This window comes from Neophocaena asiaeorientalis, unplaced genomic scaffold, assembly GCF_003031525.2.
Source record: "Neophocaena asiaeorientalis asiaeorientalis breed wild unplaced genomic scaffold, Neophocaena_asiaeorientalis_V1.1 scaffold340, whole genome shotgun sequence".
Taxonomy (NCBI): Eukaryota; Metazoa; Chordata; class Mammalia; order Artiodactyla; family Phocoenidae; genus Neophocaena; species Neophocaena asiaeorientalis.
The window spans coordinates 2178376-2201088 of NW_020172733.1; the positions used below are offsets into that span (position 1 = coordinate 2178376).

At 36.2% G+C, this 22713-nt stretch overlaps 1 protein-coding gene across 9 annotated transcripts in view; it reads left to right on the plus strand.

Annotated features, from left to right (window-relative positions):
* PPHLN1 (periphilin 1) overlaps positions 1–21163 on the plus strand; it is a 138414-nt gene extending 117251 nt beyond the window's left edge. For 7 of the 9 annotated variants that reach the window (XM_024740445.1, XM_024740440.1, XM_024740446.1 and 4 more), the window contains one exon: positions 18804–21163. In XM_024740445.1, coding sequence (XP_024596213.1) covers positions 18804–18998 — 195 coding nt within the window. In that variant the 3' untranslated portion in view covers positions 18999–21163. The remainder of the gene's footprint in view (positions 1–18803) is intronic. The other 2 variants (XM_024740439.1, XM_024740447.1) reach the window with 2 other exon arrangements.
* Positions 21164–22713: the final 1550 nt, after the last annotated feature.

Sequence of the window (22713 nt, forward strand, 5' to 3'; positions counted from 1 at the left end):
AAGCTTATGTTGGACTTCTGGTTGGCAGGGCCATGGCTCATCCCATTCTAGGGCTGATACTAGCCTGATGGCAGGCTTTGTGGCTGTAGTGGTCCTGGGGCTTGAGTCTGCTTCTTGGTGGATGAGACTTTTCCCAGGGCTAGATGTGGCTTGCTGGTGGGCAGGGCCATGTCCAAGGGCAACTGTGGGCTCAGGTTCAGCCTGTCTGCTGGTGAGTGGGGCTGTGTCCCTGCCCAGTTAGTTGCTTGGCCTGATGTGTTCCAGTACTGACGCCTACAGACTGGTGGGTGTGGGCAGGGCTGGTTATACCTTCCTTGTAATGCTAAATCAATTAAAAATTTAATTATGATATTTACTTGATCAAGGAACAATATTTATTCACAACACCTATGAACAGATTCATTTACTAATCTCGAAGAATTTGCATTTAGGATCAATTGGAAGGATGGCCAAAACGTCTAATTAAAGTTTGAGCCAAGGCCAAAATATATAATGTTAAGCCTTTAAATTAATCAGAGAATTAAAGATCCATTTTGTTCCCAGCCTTGTACCTAATGGGAGACAGTTACAAAGGAAGCAAAATAAATTGTATTTACCCTCAATATAATAGAGGTACGATGGCCAGAAATAAATGTATACTTCTTAGATATTTCAAGTAACTGGAAAAATTTGATCTGGAAAAACTTCATGAAATATATCTTGAACAAAATTTTGAATAAATTAAAGTAGAAAAGCAACCAAGGAAATGCAAATGGCATATGAGAGCAGGTAAAATCCTGAAAAATGTAGTGCATGATATTTTGGAAGGTGATAAGACTATTTTAGTAGCTAAGATTTTATTAAAGAATTTGAGTCAGATCTTGGAAGCCAATAGGATGATGGCTTCTGTGAGCAGGAGAGTTTAGAATAAAAAGACTAGAAACAAAAACAAACAGAAACAAAACAATTAGAAAGAAGAGTTTAGAATAAAAAGACTAGAGTTTAGAATAAAAAGACTAGAAACAAAACAATTAGAAAGAAGGTTACTGTGTTATAACAGAGTTGTATTGGTTAGGTTCACACCAGTATTGTGACTATAGAAATAGCACAATCAAGAAATAAGGAGGTATATAACAGTGTCATATTTCAGCACTATGGTACTTCCTAAAGTGTGTAAACAGTCCCTTTTAACAGAATACTTTAGCAATTAATTTTTATAGATGATTTCGTGTTTTCTCAGGCAGTAAGTCCTAACCTTCAATATTAATTTCTGGCCTTTTAATTACTATAACATGAAGCACACTGAACCCTCAGAGAGTGAAGCCACATTTTGATATTTATGCTTTTTATTTGACATAGGACACTGAAAATATGTATGGGGGAAGAAATGGTTTAATGCATTTTTCCAGGATGTGTTTGTATGAAAAACTTCTGTCTATGTTGTATCAACATGAGCACATGAGAATCTTGAGTGAGGTAAGGTTAAAGGGGAAACTATAGCCTACAGTTTCTTTTGGCTCTTGTAGTAAGGTGACCAGCCTTTTGACCATTGTTTTATCTGAAACAATTCAGTGTTCAGTGCTGCTAATCCAAACAAAGATTTAATGTCTGGTTTTCCCCTTTATTCTTACCTAAAATATACCGATCACTCCAATTTTAGTGACTTTTGCCAGCTACAAAAAGTTATTAATTTAAAAGTACAGTTTTAGTACTTTCATTTTTATCCTCATAATTTCAAATAAATAGAAATATTTAGTTGTATTGTGTAATAGCAGCTTACCACAAATTAGAAATACGTAGTCGTATTCTGTAATAGCAGCTTACCCCAAATTATCTGCAAACAGAAAAATTTCATTTGACTGGATTCCTATCTCAAATCCTTGGCTGTAGCTAAATTCCATCTTCAAAAAGGCTTTTTTGAGGACCAGATTTACATCTTATTTACAAAAATTTAATAACATCAGATAACAACACATGGTCCTTATCTTGAACATAAAATGGAAGTAGTGGCATAATTGGTTGATGTAATGATGACAGCATCATGATTCTAGCATGTGTCTGTTCATTTGTGTGCACAGTATTGTTATAAGTGTGTCTCTGATTCTTGGAAGGTACTGCAGTATCATTTGAGAAGTCATTAGTAGTTTTTTTGTTTTTGTTTTTTTTTTTTTTTGCGGTACACGGGCCTCTCACTGTTGTGGCCTCTCCCGTTGTGGAGCACAGGCTCCGGACGTGCAGGCTCAGCGGCCATGGCTCATGGGCCCAGCCACTCCGCGGCGTGCGGGATCCTCCCGGACCGGGGCACGAACCCGCGTCCCCTGCATCGGCAGGCAGACTCTCAACCACTGCGCCACCAGGGAAGCCCATTAGTAGTTTTATTTGTAATGTCAAGTAGACATATCAAGACTAATTTTAAATCACATACCAATTACTCTGTAGACTTTGCTATTAAATGTATAGACTAGAAAATATTTGCAGAGAGACCTTGAAAATATGTATTTCCATTCATATGTAGTGGGATTTATGGACTTTTCCCACTGTACATAATATAAATACCTTCAGAGATAACAGTTAAATAATAAATTATTTTAAACATTCATTAATTTTAACCTATTTTTAATATACCGGTTACTGCAGTTCCTATTTTTAAAATGAAGCTGTGCTATTTGTGTTAGTTATGAATAATTCCTTTCTTCTGGAAAGAAAGAAGGACACATATTAGAAGTATTCAGAGTGGTACTATATGTTATCTAATTGAAAAGCTTCTCTCTGGTAGAAGTACAATTAAGTAGACTGATAATATTCTATTTCTTACATTTGCATATGATGAGTTGAAAGCAGATACATTGTTTTTTTTTTTTTCAGTAGGAGTAACAAAAGCTGTATTTTCAATGGAACTCCAAGGATTGGCAGTTGTTTAGCTTTCACCATGAAACAGTATAGCCTGTCTTCAACTATGTTGGATAAAGCCTTGTGAAGCACCTTTTTGATAGGTTTGCAACTGTATTGAAGAGAAAATAGATTTCTACCATCACCTTGGCACTCTTGCCAGTGTGAAAGCACTGCTGATGAGCAGATATGCTGCAGTGCAGGTGTAACTGCACAGGTCTTCGCTGCTTGCAGATCGTCACCCCAGCCCAGAAGGCCAGATGACATCTACTACATGCAGCAGGCTATCATGCTAGGTATCTGGAGGAAGTTCTTTTTGGTTGCAAGTTATAAAATCCACTCAGACTACCTTTAGCAAATAAAGGGAAAGTATTGAAAGCTTATGGGGATTTCTCATGAAATACAAGGCAAAAACCAGGTTTAGAGCCTGGAACTGGAAGGCTACCAGGCAGTTTCTGAACTTCTTCCTTAATTTTCCTTCTTTCTCCCCATGCCTCCCTCCCCACCAGCTATCTGCTTTTCCTTTTCCTTGGCAATGCAGCATCATAAACCCAGTTCATAATCTAGTACGCCCTGGGATATGTCTTTCACCAAAATCCCTTAAATTTTGTTCTATAAATATATATTTTTCAATTGGAATATAATATAAATATAGCTGCCAGAGGCCTCTCTCAGGATGGGGGTCGGGGTAGGGGTGGATAAGGTACAGCTAAGCAGAAACTGCTGAAGCTGCCAGAATACTGAAGTTATAGTTAATTCTGACCACCTCTAGTGTGTCCAACCCCTTCACTGGCACCTTCTGGTTCAGCGACCTCTTCATAACCCCCACTCCCATTACCTTCACTAAAAGAGACTATGGCATACATTTTAAGTCTCCCAAAACTATTAGCAAGGACTTCTTATCTTGAGCTGAAAATTCACAGTACCTTGATACTGTAACGAAAATGAAAGTTTTTCTAAACTGCACTACATACAAAATATTTAAACTGTCTAGTGTCACTGAAAACAGAGGAAAAGAAAAAGTAGCATAACAGCACATATGTGCTGAACCATAACTTAAATTTTTCAGTGTGAGGCATGGGGAAATTTCACAGTAGGAAAAGTAATTTCCCTTAAAATCAACTTTACAGTATAGAATTTTAATGTTGAAAGAAATGGGATGATAGAGTGAATCACATAGCAAAAAAGGTGCACTGAATCACCTGGCAAAAAAGCTAGAGAAGAACTAGCCTCCCCTGTAGAATTCAGTGAAAATGTCCCATTTCAGCCATAAAATGCTCTTTAAACCAACAGCCTGGGCTTCCCTGGTGGCGCAGTGGTTAGGAATCCGCCTGCAGATGCGTGGGACACAGGTTCGAGCCCTGGTCCGGGAGGATCCCGCATGCCGCGGAGCAACTAAGCCCGGGTGTCACAGCTACTGAGCCTGCGCTCTAGAGCCCACGAGCCATAACTACTGAAGCCCGCGTGCCTAGAGCCCGTACTCCACAACGAGAGAAGCCACCACAGTGAGAAGCCCGCTCGCCGCAACTAGAGAAAGCCCACATGCAGCAATGGAGACCCAGTGCAGCCAAAAATAAATTAATTAAATAAATAAATTTAAAAAAAAAAAAAACAAAAAACCAACAGCCTAAGTAGTTTACAGAACAGTAGTGCTTTTTCTCAGCATGGGGAAGATGGCTGATCTGACTTATTTTTCATAAATTTATTTTAGTGGCATCCCTGAAACTGTATGGAAAAATAACCCAAGTTTCAGATTGCACTAGGGGAATGACTTATAAAGTATTAGACATGAAGCACACACACACAGAAATAATGTCTCATTTTCTTAAGATAGTTAGGAATCGTGGTCAGATGACCTGCCTTCCAGGTCATCTTTCTTTACACCACTCTTCAAAACCAAGCAGATTAATTTATCTTTGCCAAAGATTTAGTCTCAGTCGTGGCTTTATTTCTAATTTTGGATTTAAATAATTCTCGTGGGTTATAGCAGCAGTATTGTAAAGGTTAAATTAGAAACCTAGGCTGTGAATGTTAGTCATACTTCTTGCAACTGTGAACTTTAATCTCTCTGCTTCAGTATTTTTGTAAAATGAGGATAGTCCTGGTACATAAAATAATGTAAAAAGCCTATGTGAAGATGTTGTTAGTGACTTAATGTTTCTAATATGCCAGTAATTTCTAAATGCTATTACGTTTAAACAAACAACAAAAAGAAGCCTTTAGAATTGTAACCCATAACCATTTCTAGTCATAGAGACGTCTGCTTAGGATGCCTCCCCATTTTCTTAAAATTCTTCCTGCGTAGTGAGCCCTTCCTGATGGCTCACTGACTGGGCTTAGGTTCTGAGTCGTTCTTCCATATCTTCATAAGGTTAAAGCAACCTTACTTTTGGATTCTCGCCGACCTCTTTTTGTGAGAGACGAACCAGGAGGAAGGGGGTGTGGTGGACGGGTCATGAAGTAGCTAAGCTGCTTCCTGCTTAGTCATTCCTAACAGTTTCTCCTGTCAGAGGGTTACTGGGTGGGTGGAGGTTGCTCCTCTTATTTCTCTCAAACCAGTGTAAGATTTTTCGCTTATGGAACAAGCTGTTGCTAATTATTTACTTTCTTTTAGCCTTATTCAAATCTAAAATGTGACCTTTTGTAAGGCAGGACTTTGTACTTTTCTGATTGATAATGTTAAATCATTTGAGGACTAGACTAACCTCATGAACAATTTAAAATCTATTAATTTCTAAAAAGATTTATTTGGAAGTAATCTCAGTTAAAATAAATTTTCTTTGGATAACACTAACTTAAACTGTATGTTAGGTTTTTCTTTTGGTTATATACTCATTAGCTTCATTTAATTTTCAACTAATAATTTATTTTATAACAAATAGCTATATGTTAAAAAAAATCAGCTCAGTATATACACGAGAAATTTTACATTAGATTTTTTTTTTATTCAAGGGAAATACTTTCTAAGTGACAAGTATCTTTTAAGGAGCTGACTTGTCATTTTAACCTGTGATCTGTTTTCACGGTGATGAATGTTTTAGACATTAACTTGGGAAAAATGTCTAAATTGAGCCTATCCTTCCTGGCCTTTATTAAAGAATTTTTATTGTTTTTAGACCTGAGAATATTAAAAGCCACCAGATAAATTTGGTCATTTTGCAAAATGCTTATTGTTAACCATTTTCTCAGCAATTAGAATTTTTAAACCTATTTTATTTAATTGCCTTTTATCTTCATTATGACTATTTTTCTTTAGATATAGCCTTTTGTTTTTTTGGCTTCTCGTTGTGGAGCACAGGTTCTAGGTGTGTGCGCTTCAGTAGTTGTGGCACACGGGCTCAGTAGTTGTGGCTCGCGGGCTGTAGAGCGCAGGCTCAGTAGTTGTACAGGCGGACTCTCAACCACTGCGCCACCAGGGAAGCCCTATAAAATGTTTTGAATCTTAGAATTTCTTTTCTTAAACTGTCATTGAGCACCAAATTACTTTTCCTGGTCTACTGAATCAGATTTGAAGGGGATATTGGTAATGAATACATTCATTTTCCTCTAATCAGCAATCTTCAGAGGTTTGTTTGTTGTCTGGTGAATAAGGAAAAAATGTCTACAATGTAATATAAGTTTGTCTACAATGTAGTATAAGTTAAGTCCAAGGAGAAGTTAAACCGTAGGCCAATCATAAGTTATTTCAAGTCCAATCTGTTCATATGTTAGCTCCATTTGATTCTAGTCTATCCATTAGCCATCTTTTCCAAATCTTCCCTATCTTCCAAGATTCATTCTTCTTTCCATGCTTTTTTGTTTGCAATCTTCCAGGATTCCTGAAAATAGCCAGCATTCTAAGTGCTTTTAATCCTCCCCCTCTCCACTCATTATGATCTTTTCTTTGGAATTATTATAATATCAATATTTTGTGTTTGTCTTATGGCATTTACTGTAAAGACGTACCTTGTTTCATTGTGCTTCGCTTTACTGGGCTTTGCAGATATTGCATTTTTTACAAATTGAAGGTTTGTGGCAACCCTGTATCTAGCAAGTCTGCTGGCACCATTTTTCCAACAGCGTTTGCTCGCATTGTGTCTCTGTGTCACATTTTAGTAATTCTTGCAGTATTTCAAACTTTTTCACTATTATTATATTTGTTATGGTGATTTGTGATCTTTGATGTCATTATGGCAAAAAGATTATGACTCACTGAAAGCTCAGATGAGGGTTAGCATTTTTAGGAATAAAATATTTTAAAATTAAGGTATATACAATTTTTTAGACATAATGCTATTGCACACTTAATAGACTACAGTATAGTGTAAACATAACTTTTTAAAATTTATTCTTGGCTGTGTTGGGTCTTCGTTGCTGCGCGTGGGCTTTCTATAGTCGCGGCGCATGGGGGCTGCTTTTCATTGTGGTGCGCGTGCTTCTCATTGCGGTGGCTTCTCTTGTTGTGGAGCAGAGGCTCTAGGCACGTGGGCTTCAGTAGTTGTGGCTCGCAGGCTCTAGAGCAAGGCTCAGAAGTTGCTCCTAGACATGTGGGATCTTCCCTGACCAGGGATCGAACCGGTGACCCCTGCATTGGCAGGTGGATTCTTAACCACTGCGCTACCAGGGAAGTCCCAAAATTACTCGTTTTTTGAAGTGTAGTTGATTTACAATATTGTATTAGTTTCAGATATACAGCAAAGTGATTCAGTTATATATATATATATTTTTTTCAGATTCTTTTCCATTATAGATTATTACCAGATATTGAATGTAGTTCCCTATGCTAGATAGTAAATCCTTATTGTTTTATCTATTTTATATATGGTGGTGTGTATCTGTTAATCCCCTCACACACACCCCCTTTCCCTTTCTATGTCTGTGAGTCTGTTTCTGTTTTGTAAATAAATTTGTCTGTATTATTTTTTAGATTCCACATATAAGTGACATAATATCTGTATTTCTCTGTCTGACTTACTTCACTCAGTAGGATAATCTCTAGGTCCATCCATGTTGCTGCAAATGGCAATATTTCAGTATTTTTTATGGCTTAGTAGTATTCCATTGTAGATATATACCAGATATCCATTCATCTGTTGGATGGACACTTAGGTTGCTTCCATGTCTTGGCTGTTGTAAATAGGGATGCTGTGAACATTGGGGTGCATGTATCTTTTCAAATTAGAGTTTTCATCTTTTCCAGATATATCCCCAGGAATGGGATTGCTAGATCATATGGTAGCTCTAATTTTAGTTTTTTAAGGAACCTCTACACTGTTTTCCATTGTGGCTATACCAGTTTACATTCTCAGCAACAGTGAAAGAGGGTTCCGTTTTCTCCACATACTCTTCAGCATGTATTATTTGCAGACTTTTTAATGATGGCCATTCTGACTGGTGTGAGGTGATATTTCATTGTAGTTTTGATTTGCATTTCTCTAATAATTAGCAATATTGAGCATCTTTTCATGTGCCTGTTGGCCTGTGTGTTTTCTTTGGGGAAATGTCTGTTTAGCTCTTCTGCCCATTTTTTGATTGGGATTTTTGATACTGAGTTGTATGAGCAGTTTGTGTATTTTGGAAATCAACCACTTGTTGGTTGCATCGTTTGCAAATGTTTTCTCCTAGTCCATAGGTTATCTGACATAACTTTTATATGCACTGGCAAGCCAAAAAAATTAATGGGATGTGATATTTGCTTTATTTTGATGGTCTGGAACTGAACTCGCAATATCTCTGAGGTATTTCTGTATTTTACCTTGCCTTATGGTTATCTTAAACATATTACTCTTTTTTATTAGAATCTAATTTCCTTGGGCAGGGTCTGCTCTATTACTGACTAAATCCAGTGCCTTGCACATAGTAGGTGAGTTCTAGTTGACAGGCACAGCTATCTGTGATTCAAATTTATATCTGCATTTACAGATTCATTAATATCTGTAATTCTCAACCCACTTTGATAAGATGCAAAGTTCAGTACCCAGAGTCTAAGCAAAACAGAGATCCATCTTCATTTGTAAGCTGAGATGCCCAGACCCATATACCCATCATTAGGCCTTATTTTGCTTTAGATCTCTCTTTCCCTTTAGTATTTTATTATAAAAATTCCAAGCATAAGGAATTATACAGTGCAAACCCATATACTGATCACCTAGATTCTCTAATTAATATTTTGTTTTATTTGCTTTGACATATCTATCCATGCTTCTGTTCATCCATTAATTCATCTTACTTTTATGTGCATGTCAACATATGTTGCCCATCTCAGTACACTTCACACCTAAATACTTCATGTATGTCATTAACTAGAGTTTAATATTTGTGGCTTTCCCCCCCTCTTTTTAAATAAATAAAATATTACAGATGTAGATAAAGCCCCTCGCAGATCCCTGCTGGCTCCCTCCCTTCTCAGGGTTGTCATTCTTATGTATTTTTAGTTTATATGTATGTATACCTAAATGAAATAAACTTTTTAACACATGCATAAATGGTATCTCTAATTTCCTTTGCAACTTTTTTTGCTCAGTGTTAATTTGAGATTTGTCTTGTTCCTGTATTTAATCTCAGTGGTCCCTGGTTTTGGCATCAGCGAAAAATTTTGTAGACTCTTTGGAATTATTTCTTTTATTTTTGTCTGTTGAGTATATTAAGATTGGAAGAACCAATAAGCTGGAAAGGATAAAACGAAAACCATTTAAATATTAATCTTTGATTGAATTGTGTAAGTTTATAAACTGATCTGTATTTATGGATGAGAATTCTACAAACATTAATTGCTAAGGTTTTTCAGCATTTAACTACTTTATCATTAATTTTGGACTTACGTTTTTGTGTGGCTGTAGTAGTTGTACCCACATATTGAATGTAGGCGGTTGAGATCTAATCCATGTATTCATAATGCATTTCTTAGCAACCATCAGTGTTCTTTTCAGGAGCTGTGTTTTTAAGAGCCAGTGCAGCTTTGAGGAGGATGTTTCAAAGATATCTTTTTCTGTTAATATAGCACAAGGAGCAACATAGATGACAATAGTTTTGATACCTTCTGCATTACCACAGACCCAAATTAAAAGGTTTAAGTTTGCTCCAGTATTTAACATCAGTATGTTGTCACTTTTTTCCCAGCCTCATCAACACATTAGACATTATGAATGTTCCCTTGTATATTAAGCCTCAATTGGAGTTACTTTTTTTAACTTACATTTTTATATGAATTTCACCAAAAGATTATAGAATATTTCACAGGTACTAATATTTCACAGTGCTTATTTAAAAGTGGTAAAAGCTTTTATTTCTACTTTAATGGTAAAATAGTTGCAAATATATATTAATTAATTTACCAGGTCAACACTTGTCACTTCACCCTTTTTTCACTGCTCAATTTTCTATAACAACACTGCTTAATAGAATTTTCTCTGACGATGGAAACGTTTTGTATTTGCACTACCCAATATGGAAGCCACTGACGTGCAACTGAGGAACTGAATTTTTGATTTAATTAATTAAGATTTAAAGTTAAGTAGTCACATATGGCTAGTGGCTACTGGATTGGGCAGCATAGCTCCATAAGCTCCACCAGCCCAGTAAACTGCTTCTGCAGTTAACCACCTACTCCCTAATCTCCACATCCGATGAACATGTTTTGTTTGTCAGCTTCTTAAACCTTTCTCTGGCATTTGATTGACTGTGTCCTTATTTTACAAACTTTCTCCTTCATTCTCTCCTGGTTCTTAGTCTTCCTTATTGTCACTTTTAGGGTTGGTATTGACGTTTTTAGATGTCTACGTTGGGCTGTCTTTTGTTCTTATGCTACACATTCTCTCAACTGACTTTAGCTATTCATTCAGCATTTACTGAATATCTACTTTATCAGATACTGGAGCTGGAAAGAACTTATCCCGTTCTTCAAGGAACTCCCATGGCCTCAGCTGGCACTGGTGCTGAAAATGATCTCTCTCTCCCCCTCCCTCCCTCCTCTATTTCTTTCTCTTAAAGTCTAGACTCAGTACTCAACTTCCCTTTGATAGGTGCCTCAATTACATATTAGGTACTGACCTTATCTCCCATTCCCAATACCCTCCCCCTTGAAATAAATTAAAACCTTCCACCCATTATTCTTTTTTTTTTTAACCTCTTTTTTTTTTTTTTTTTGCGGTACGAAGGCCTCTCACTCTTGTGGCCTCTCCCGTTGCGGAGCACGGGCTCCGGATGCACAAGCTCAGCGGCCATGGCTCACGGGCCCAGCTGCTCTGCGGCATGTGGGATCTTCCCAGATCGGGGCAATCATATCCATATTGCTTCTTAATTACTCTGAATTAAGCCTCTTTCTTTAACACATCATGTGGCATTCATAGTTCTGGTTCTCAGGAACCCATTTCATTCATTCCTAACCATTATCTCCCTGATACATCAAAAGGATCCACTTCCTGCTTGTAGCTTTTTACTCATTTGCTAATTGTTAATGTATAAGTTGAGATCTTGAAAGATCTCAACTCCTTGAAAGAAAGCTCTTCATGACCTACTTTGAGGTTAACATGCTTTAACTACGCCAAGCCAATTGAGTTTCCCCAAGATGCTATTTCCTTTTCCTCCTCCATGTTTTCTTAGTGAGAACTCCTCATGTTTAATCAGCTCTTGAGATGGGAAATGTGGTCTTCACATTGATTTTTTTTTTTCAATGTGCATGTGATTACTGTCAGCAGAAAGCAAAGGACTTGAGATAAAACTAAAACCAAAATAAAAGCACTAATGATAAAATTTTAACTGTAGTCTTTGATGTTAGAAATATAATTAGATGTTAAACATTAAAAAGAAGTTACAATATCATTTTCTAATACTCCCTTCTCTAGGCAAAGTCAGAAGAGTGTTTTTCCTCTTTCTGTCATCAGCATCACTATCTTTAACATATATTAAATGCTTCCTACAGAGCAGGCACTATACTGAGTGCTGTTTATTATCTCAGTCCTTACAACAGCGTAGTTAGGTCTGTAGATACTGAAACTAAGGTACAGAGGGTACCTAACGTTTCCCCTCTTTTTTTCATTTGTGTGATTCTTCTCAGTAGTCTGCCAAAGTGGCCTGTATCATTTTGCATTCCCACCAGCAGCGAATGAGAGTTCCTATTGCTTGCATTCTCACCAGAAATTGGGGTTGTCATTGTTTTGGATTTTAACAATTCTAATAGGTGTGTAGTGGTATCTCATTTCATTACTGTTTTAATACTCAATACCCTGAATGACATATGATGTTGAACATGTTTTCATTTGCTTATTTGCTATCTAAATGTTTTCATTGGTGAGGTGTCTGTTCAGATCTTTTGCCCATTTATTAAACTGAGCTTGTTTTTGAGTTTTAAGAATTCTTTGTATATTTTGGATACTAGTGCTTTGTCGGATATATGCTTTGCAAAGATTTTTCTCCTAGTGTGTAGCTTGTCTGTTTGTTCTCTTAACATTGTCTTTCCCAGAGGAGATGTTTTTAATTTTAATGAAATCCAATTTTTTTTTTCCCTTGGGACATGCTTTTGGTGTTGTCACCTAGATTTTTTCCTCCGTTATCTTCTAAAAGTATTATAGTTTTGTATTTTACATTTAGGTCTATGATCCATTCTGAGTTCATCTCTGTCTAGATTTTGCACATGGATGATCAGTTCTTCCAGCACCATCTGTTGAAGACTATTCTTTCTTCATTGAATTGCCTTTGCTCCTTTGTCAAAGATCAGTTGACTGTTCAACTGTATGAATGTATTTCTGGGCTATTTATTTCTGTACAACTGATCTCTTTGTTCTTTTGAAAATACCATACAGTCTTGATTACTGTGGCTTTATAGTAAGTTGAGTGTCAGTTCTCTGACTTTGTTCTTTTTCTTCAGTATTATGTCGACTCTTCTGGGGTCTTTTACCTTTCCGTATAAACTTTAGAATCAGTTTGTCAATATCTACAAAATTACTTGCTGGAATCTTTGTTGTGACTGTGTTGAATTTATAGATCAAGTTGGGAAGAACTGATTTCTTAACAATACTGAATTTTCTTATCCATGGACATGGACTATATCTCCATTTACAGACATACCTAGGAGATACTGCAGGTTCAGTTTCAGGCCACCTTAATAAAGAAAATATCACAATAAAGCAAGTCACATGAATTTTTTGGTTTCCCGATGCATATAAAAGTTATGTTTATACTATACTATAGTCTGTTAAGGGTGTAATAGCAATATGTCTAAAAAAACAATATACATACCTTATTAAAAAAATACTTTATTGCTAAAAAATGCTAGCCTTCAGTGAGCCATAATCTTTTTGCTGGTGAAGCATTTGAGGTATGACATGAATTACCAAAATGTGACACAGAAACACAAAGTGAACAAATGCTGTTGGAAAATGGTGCCAGTAGGCTTGCTTGATGCAAGGTTGCCACAAGTCTTCAATTTGTAAAAAAACACTGCAGGCACTGTAAAGTGCAATAAAGCAAAGTGCAGTAAAATGAGGTATGCTGGTATTTATATCTTCTTTGATTTATTTCATCAGTATTTTATAGTTTTTCTCATATAGATCTTGTATCTATTTTGTTAGATTTATACTATACTTAGTTTTTTTGGTGCTGTGTTTTGTTTTTAATTTCAAATTACAGTTGTTCATTTCTATTATCTAGGAAAGCAGTTGACTTTTGTATATTAACCTTGTATCCTGCAACCTTGCTCTAATCACTTATTAGTTCCACTAGTTTTTTGGTCAGTTTTGGGATTTTCTACAGTCATGTCATCTGCAAACAAAGAGAGTTTTATTTCTCCCTTCATCATTGGTATACCTTTTCTTGTCTTACTGCATTATCTGTGTTCAGTATGGTGTTGAATAGGAGTTGTAAAGGGGGATATACTTGTCTTGTTTTCTGTCTTGGGAGGAAAGCATCTACTTTCTCACCATGATTTAGCAGTAGGGTTATTGTAGATATTTTTTATCAAGTTGAGGAAGTTCTCCTCTATTCCTAGTTTGCCAGAGACTTTTTGTTGTGAATGAGTGTTGGATTTTTTTCAAATGCTTTTCTGCGTCTATTGATATGATCATGTGATTTTTCTTTTCTAGCACATTGATGTGATGGATGGCATTAACTGATTTTCAGATGTTGAACCAACCTTGCATACCTGCAGTAAATACCACTTGATTGTGATGTATAATTCTTTTTATTGTATTTTAGATTTCAGAATTTTTTGGCATCTGTGTTTATGAGAGATACAGGTGTGTAATTTTTCTTCCTTGTAATGTCTTTGTCTGGTTTTGGTAATAAGGTGATGCTGACCTCATAGAACAGTAGGAAATGTTCCCTCTGCTTCTGTTTACTAGAAGTGATTGTGAAGAATTGGTATCATTTTTTCTTTAAATGTTTGGTAGAATTTACCAATGAAACCACTTGGGCCTAGTGCTTTCTGTTTTGGTATGTTATTAATTGTTAATTCAATTTCTTTCATAGATATAGGCCAATTTATATTATCTATTTTTCCTTGTTTGAGTTTTGCTAGACTGTATCTTTCAAGGAATTGGTTCATTTCATCTAATTTATCAAATTAGTGCACATAGAGTTGTCATAATATTCCTTTATTATAAATGCCTGGGAGGTCAGTAGTGGTGACCCCTATTTCAATTTTGATATTAATAATTTGTGTCTTCTCTCTTTTTGTCTTGGTTAGCCTGGCTGGAGGTTTATCAATTTTATTCATCTTTTTAAAGAACCACCTTTTGGTTTTATTGATTTTCTAATTTTCTTTTCTCAATTTCATTGATTTCTCAGATTTTTATTATTTTCTTCTACTTACTTTGCATTTAATTTGCTCTTTTTTTCCTAGAATCCTAGCTTATTACATTTTTTTTTTTTTTTTGGCGGTACGCGGGCCTCTCCCGCCATGGAGCGCAGGCCCAGTGGCCACGGCCCACAGTACCAGCCGCTCCGTGGCACGCGGGACCCTCCCAGACCGGGGCACGAACCCGCGCCCCCTGCATGGGCAGGCGGACCCCCAACCACTGCGCCACCAGGGAAGCCCTATCTTCTTTTCTAACATACTCATTTAATGCTATAAACTTATCTCTAAGCACTGCTTTTGCTGCATCTCACAAATTTTGGTAAGTTGTATTTTCATTTAGTTCAAAATATTTTAAAATTTCTGATGAGACTTCTTTGATCTGGGTGTTATTTAGAAGTATGTTGTTTAATCTCCAAGTATCTTGGGATTTTTCTAGCTCTCTTTCTTTTGATTTCTAACTTAATTCCACTGTGGTCTGAGAGTATACTTTGTATGATTTCTGTTCTTTTAAATTTGCTAAGGCGTGTTTTATGGCCTGGAATGTGGTGTATCTTGGTGCACGTTCCACATGAGCTTAAGAAGAATGTGTAAAGTCCAAGAGTGTGTCTGCAAGGGCCGTACTTACTCCGGAGGCTCTAGGGGAGAATCTCTTTGCTGGCCTTTTTCAGTTTCTGGAGGCTGCGTGTACTCTTTGGCTGGTAGCTCCCTCCTCCATCTTTAAAGGTCATCACTCAACCTCTATTTCTGTGATCAATTTCCTATCTTTTTCTGCGTTTCTTTTTAAGGACTTTTGTGATTATATTTTATTCACCTGGATAATCCAGAATAATCTCCCTTTCTCAAATCCTTGACATAAACGTATCTGCAAAGTCTCTTGTACCGTGTAAGGTAACATATTCATAGGTTCCAGGCATTAGGATATGGACATCTTGGGGATGGGGTGGGGGTGGAGAACATTATTCAGCCCACCACAGTAGTAGAGTCAGGATTTGAACTCAGTCTTTCTAGCTTCCCTGTCACCTTCCACATCTAGTTATCTCCTTTGTGCTGTGTTTTACTTGTCTGTGTTTACCTTTCCCATTAGGATGTGACTCTCCTGAAATAGGACACATAGGATTTGAACCAAATTAGTTCAGATAAAGGAAATTATATGGAATGTTGAGGTATCAACAATAGAGAAAAATCATTATTTTTGATTCCTCAGTCTTTTAAGGCTGTGTGCATGTCTGACTTTTGCAGTTTATCCATGTACCTCCTAATATTAATATAAATTATAAATTAAATATTAAGATAAGTATATGCATATTTACCTAAATTTAAGTAGCTTCCTGTGGCTAATGGCTCTGTTATCTCTATCATTCCACCGAACTACTCTTATGGAGCTGTAATATATATGCTAAAGATGGTTTGTCTGAAATGAAAATTCTAACAACTCATTTTGCCTATTTTGTTTTCTTTTTTTGTGGGAACAGAGGTAAGGTCTACAATGATATATACATTTTAGAGGAATTTTATGTCATTATAAGTATGTAGTTTGTTTTGCCAGATATTCTTCTTTCAGTCACTAGACAGCATAATTAATAGTAAAAAGCCTTGGTAGTTTATTTTATCATATCCCTTTATTCCTAGAAGCACTTTATGAGAATTCAACTATTAACACAGACTACTATAATAAGGGACTGTGTGAAAGCACATTTGGATAGTGTTTTCATTATGCTGGCAAACTTAACTATGTTTCTATGCAGTGTATGTGAGCCCCACCCAAACTTTAACATGTTTCCCATTTTGATGAGGTCCAATCAAGGGAAAATGCAACAACAAAAAATCTTCCTGTGTGGCCTGTAGATATCAGATCTGAAGATTATTAATGCATTTCCAGCTTGGGACCATAAGCAAACAAACTCTTCCACAGATAACTACACCCTTCCTGTTTGGGATTGAGTTTACTGTGGAACAGATTTCGGAAATATGTTTCTGACTGTTGTGAATTTTATTTATAAAAGTTTGGAGGGTGAGGTTCTTCCTTTAACAAAAAACTGATTATTTCCTGTCTAATGCCCAACCATTGCATTTTAAGCAGTCTTTTTAGAAAATCTACCCTGTAGTAGAGAATTACATTGCTTTGGGCAGTTCTAGTTGTTCTTGTCAACTAATGTACAAAAATTTGTCTATTTCAGTGAATACTTCAAAAAGGATTTACAATTAAAAAATAAAACAGAACCTTTAAATGCTTGTATTATCTTGTCTCCAGAGTGACAGTAGTTTGCAGTTTAAATGTGTGAACACATTTTAATATGGTTTTACTTTTGATATGCAAATCTGTAGTACATTTATGTTCTGTAAATATGCTAAACAAAGAGTTACAGTTTAGGTAAAACAGCAGATTTACATTAAAGAATTTGCAGGTTAATTCACAGTGTAACCTTATCCTCATCTAGTTACATCTGCTATAAAGAAGCCTATAAAATTTAGGCCACCCACAAAGTGGTCTTCTGAGGCCTGTGGTTGGTGTTAGAATGCTGTTATTATGTGGCTTGACTGGTTTGGTAAGGAATTTACCTTCCCCCATGGGGACTGCATTGGCTTCATTAGGTTAGGTACTCTGTGTGTGTTAGGCCAATTCCTGTGCTCTATTGCCTTGACAGCCTATGTAATATCATGTGAATGGTATACTGTTTCCTAAGTTGGTTTATTAGAGTAGTTAGTAATATCAATTCTGGGTCATGTAAACCTTAAGATAAACTGGAATAAATGTTTGGTTTAAATAGTTGGATTAAACTTAATGGCTATTAGTAAATTTCATCACTATTTAGAAAAAGGGGTGTGTGTGTGTGTGTGTGTGTGTGTGTGTGTTAGTGCTGAGATGGAGAAGGCAGCTGAGGGTTTTATATATTTTAATTTCTAGGTCATTTGAAAAACTTATTCTTTTTAATTTGGGGCTTGTGAATAGTTTTCAAGAGCAAAGAAGTGAATTTAGAATAATTTAGCAACCTAGTACTGATAGTCAAAAATAAATATTCTTCTTTAAATAGCTATTTTAAAGGATAAAAACAATCTTGCAGACATTTAAAAAATATTAGCAGCAACCACCACAACTAGCAGTGGTCATTTGAGGAATGAAAACTATCGTAAGCGAAGCAGTGTCTCAAATTACTTCTTTCTAAGGTTTTAAAAAATGAATAAAATCCTTTTTCAGAGAATAAACATGTTATGTTGATTGTTTTTGTTAAATTTGGAAAAGTTAAAATTAATGTGACAGTTCTTTTAAATCAGACAATTTGTATTTCACTTAATTTTCATGGAGACTTAATTGTAATATTTCTTTAAATACATGAATTGCAGAGTATGAAAAATAGCATAGAAATCTAAAATGCATTTTGTGACTGTAAACTGAAAAAATAACATTTAGTCTGGAGAAAATTTAGCAATTTTTGGACAGGAAATAATACCTAATTGCCATTGATAAAAATTATATATACATATTGAAGTAAAACAGTATAATGTATACATTGAGGTGGAAAAAATATATACATATATACACATGTATACATGTGTGTGTCTATATATACATATATGTGTACACGCATGCATGAACATGTACGTGTATAACATACTTCTTTGATCTTAACTCTGCCTTGGTGATTTTAATTATGGTTAAATATTTATAACTTGAAAAGCTTTTTTCAAATAAATACTTTCAGCCTTCTTATAGTTGTTTTTTGTATACTAAACAATTTTAAATTTGTCATCTGGTCATGATTCAAACAAATAATCTGAAGTTCGGGGCTTGGTAACTTACTTCTTCCAAACAAGTAAAGAATAAAGCCATCAACATGCCTTACCTAGCTGGCATTTGTTTTCAGTTCTTCTCGTTTCTAGTCTGATGTCCTGTTAGTAGACTGCCTTATGCTTGAAAAATGCCATGCCAGATTTCTATAGTCAGTGATGTGGTGTATCAGTGCTTTTCTACTCATTCAACTTGTCAGCAAATCTCAGAGACAGAGGTTTAAATGGCCTTTGGCAGTAGTGTATACTCATAGCCAAGAGAGGTTCAGCAGTAATGTGTCTCCCTTTTAGATTTTTAGCACCATAGTTCTGCCAGCTGAATCAGCTCAATGTTTGGCTAATTATTCTTAGCTAACCACAATGTATTTCATCTTTCTAGGTTTACCGACAAGACTGTGAAACTTTTGGGATGGTTGTGAAAATGCTGATTGAAAAAGATCCTTCATTAGAAAAGTCTATACAGTTTGCATTGAGACAGAATTTACATGAAATAGGTGAGCGGTGTGTTGAAGAACTCAAGCATTTTATTGCAGAGTATGATACCTCTAGTCAAGATTTTGGAGAGCCTTTTTAGATTACTTTCTCAGGCAAAAAAAAAGTTTCTAGATTTTTCCCCCCCTGGATTGTGTAAATCCTTAATATATGGAATTTTTGTGATGAAGAGAAATACTTTATGATAGTGACCGTATTTCCAATATCAAATAAACATCTAAAATAGTCTAAGATATTTTAATTAGAATTTTTTTTTTATCTACATGTAGAGCTTCCTAATCCATACTTACCTTTTTTTCCCTCCTAAAGTGATGGGTCAGTTAATTTTTCAAGCTTTCTTGAAAATGCAGTCCTGGAGAGCAGCTTTCTGCACTTACTCATGTCCTGTAGTCTTCCTTAGTTATGCGATCATTTGTTTGGTCACACTAGTGTAATGTATAGGTTAGAGACCATTCCACTTAAACATTTATAGTCTTTTTGCATTTCATAGTCAGTGACACCATGTGAAGATGTTAGAATCCTGAGGTGATTTTATTGACTTGTTGCTTGCTTATCTTAGGCTTTGTAACTTTTAATATGTTTAAGTATATTACCCAAGTAAACTGAATACTTTGTTATCTTAGAGAATATTTGCTTTGAAGATAATTCTCATTGTGATAAAACAGAGCACTTAAATCTCTAAAAGTCACCCCATAATAAAATCCTGTTTTGCAAGTAAATAAACTCAGTGTCTTCTATTAAAATGGTCCTGAAACTCCTGACTAGTCTCACTGATGTGTGAGTTTTAAACAATATCATATATAAGACTAAGAGATGGGGCAATTCAAGATGAAAGATGAGGCCTATTTTAAAGTTGAGATTTCTTTAAAACTTTCTAACCAGAAGAGAAAAATTTACAACATGGGGGAGTAGTGGAGTTTCATTTTTTCCATAGGCCCATATTCCCCATCTCAAGAAAGAAGGTGATTGATGACATATCCATAATTAAGCCATTTACAGATTATGCCTTTGTTAATCTCTGTTTGTAGTCTAACAGATTGTTTGTTCTGCTGCCCTTTTTAGGGGTGCATAGCCCTCTAAAAGTGTTCTTGAACGAAACAAAGCAGAGTAGGCTGTAAGCCTAGCACAACTACCCTTCACCAAGCAGCCTGTATAAACGGTCCTTCATGAGTGAGCCATCCAAATCACGGGTTAGTTAAGAATCTAACTGGGACAATTAGGATATTCCACTCATTTCCTGATCACTTCCAGCTGCCCAGTGGCATTTAGCCAAAATATGTAATTTCATGGCATGTGTTCGGAAACCTTTAAAAATGTTTGTTATTGCTACCCAATTTCATTATCCTCCCATCCTCTTTCCATTTCCACTTTCTTCTCACTTGAATTCTGGCATTGTTTTTAGTGGCCTCTATTGATTATATCCAGAGAGCTACCCCAGAGTAGATAAAAATTATATTAAAAGTGAAAATAGCAGTGTAAATAATTGTAGTGGATCCTGTAATGCATGCCTCAAAATATGTATTATGCCATTCCACAAATTAAAAAACTAATTGAAGGCAACAATTATTAAGTTTCCTGTATGAGACCACCTTGAATTTAGATATTGTACATAAGCCAGAACTAAACCCTGCGTATCATCTTTGCTATTCTTCCCTAATGTGAACAGTGGTTTTATCTGTTATCCACGTTAGAAAGACTAAGAAAGTAGTCTTGTTTCTCTCTTGCGCCAATGTTTTTCTTCTTAAATATTCTAATTCCAGGATTCATTTCTTTAAGTCAAGATGTCACAAGTTTAAAAATAAAACTTGAGACTCAACTACCTTGAGGCAAAGGAGTTGTTCACTTTGTTGAAATTCATTAAACTAGAGAAGTTTTACTCACAGATGCATTTAAATACAGGTTCAACAGATAATTCCTTTTCCCCTTTCCCCAAATTACATTCAACATTTAAAGCTATTTATAGCTTGCCATCAGCATTATTCTGGTAGGCTTGTCAGTGTTAAATCTGTTTTATTTTTAAAGCTTTTTAAAGTCTTATTTTAAGATAGATGAATTCAGATAGTGCCAGAGTATGTATGTTGCAAAATGTTCTTGATTAAAGAAATTTGTTTGTAAATGATCCATTGTTTTTGAGTATGCCCAATTCCTGTGATAAAGGTTTCACTGTCTTACCATTAAGCCTTGATGATCAACAGGGGAAGAGCAGATATTGTGAAGCTTTTTGTGAATTTTAAAAGTGCAAAATAAAGCAACTGGGTTTAAATAATTAGATTGTCTTTTTTTTTTTTTTCTTTTCTTAACAGGCTTAGAGTGTTTTGCTTAAATGTAGATTTTTATTACTCTCTACAGCAAGATTGCCCCTGACTCAGCAGCGGGATGGAGGAAGTTTGAGAAGCTATTAACTTTGATGACTTGGGGAGTCTCCATATCTGAGAAAGCAGTTAAGCGAGATAAGATTGAGTGTACAGTAGTGCTCAATAGTTGTGTAATTAGGAATCTGAGTTTCAGAGAATTACAGAATTAAAATCCTCTGTCTTTATAGTAACCTCTGGAGGACAGGAACCACATTGTCTCTGTGACCCCAGTTCCTAGCATAGTTTGGAACGTTGTAGGTCCTCCTAGTTTTTGATGCTTCACAAAGGAAGTGGCATTTGATCCCCTGGGTCTTGGAGAAATAGGACTTTTTCAGGGAGAGAAGGAAAAGTATTAGAAGTTCAGGTTGGGGAAGACAATAGGGGACGAATGTAGGAAAAGGTAGGTTGAGAGCAGAATATGAAGGACTTTGAATCCGAAATCTCCTACTTAAGAATAAGATTTTAAAATAATTACCTTTGTATTTATTCTTGCCAAAAATGTTGATTTCTCACAGCCCCCCAGCCCTGAGCCAATTCACAGACCCAGAACCTCATGAAGGAAAGGGAGGGCAGATCCCCTTAAGAAAGGACTGTGCTACAATGCCAAAATATTGTATAGTGGTTTCAGCTTCATTTCACACTTTTTCCCACGAGGGATCCTAAACTCCTAGGAAAACGCTGACAGTTTTTTGGCAACAACTTTGGAGATGGTGATCTGGTCATCCCTGAAATATTCATGGTGGACAATATTCAGTGTTTTGGGCAGCCAGCCACCCAAGCGGCATAATGTCTGTCACACTGCTCAGGCTGGCACCGGCACCTCCAGTGAGTAATGGCCACATTCTGCTTGTTAGACCAAGGTTTGTGGGTTAGCATCTCCTTCTTGCCAGTTCTCTTGAGAGCACTGATGGTACCCAATTCAGTAAAAAAGAAAAAAGTGGTGGGGTGGGGGCAGCTAGTAAAACTAAGGTATAGTTAGCAGAATCTATTCTTCCCTTTTTCCGTGGTAATGGAATTGAAATTGAGTCACATGACGGCCTAATTAGGACTATATTTGCTGTGTCCCTCTTGTCACAGTTGTGATCAGGTGACTAAGTTCTCTCCTGTGGAATTGGAGTCGAAGTGCTGCTACTTCTGGGCTGGGACCCTTAGGACAGTAGATGTACCTCCTTCATGCTCTCTCTTATCCCTTCCCTAAAGTAATAGGAATAGCAACCCAGCCTTGAATTGTTGCAGAGCCACAAGATAGAAGGTGCCTGGATCCCTGTGTGACCATATGGAGTGCTGAACTGTTATGTGAAAGAGGAATCAATGTCTTTACGGTTTAAGCCATATTATTGGTTTCTGGTTAGCAGCTCACCTTTTGCTCAAACTAATACAAATGATATTTGAGGGTTAGCTTCACTGAAGTTGGCTTTCAGCAGGCTGCACCAGTCCTGCATT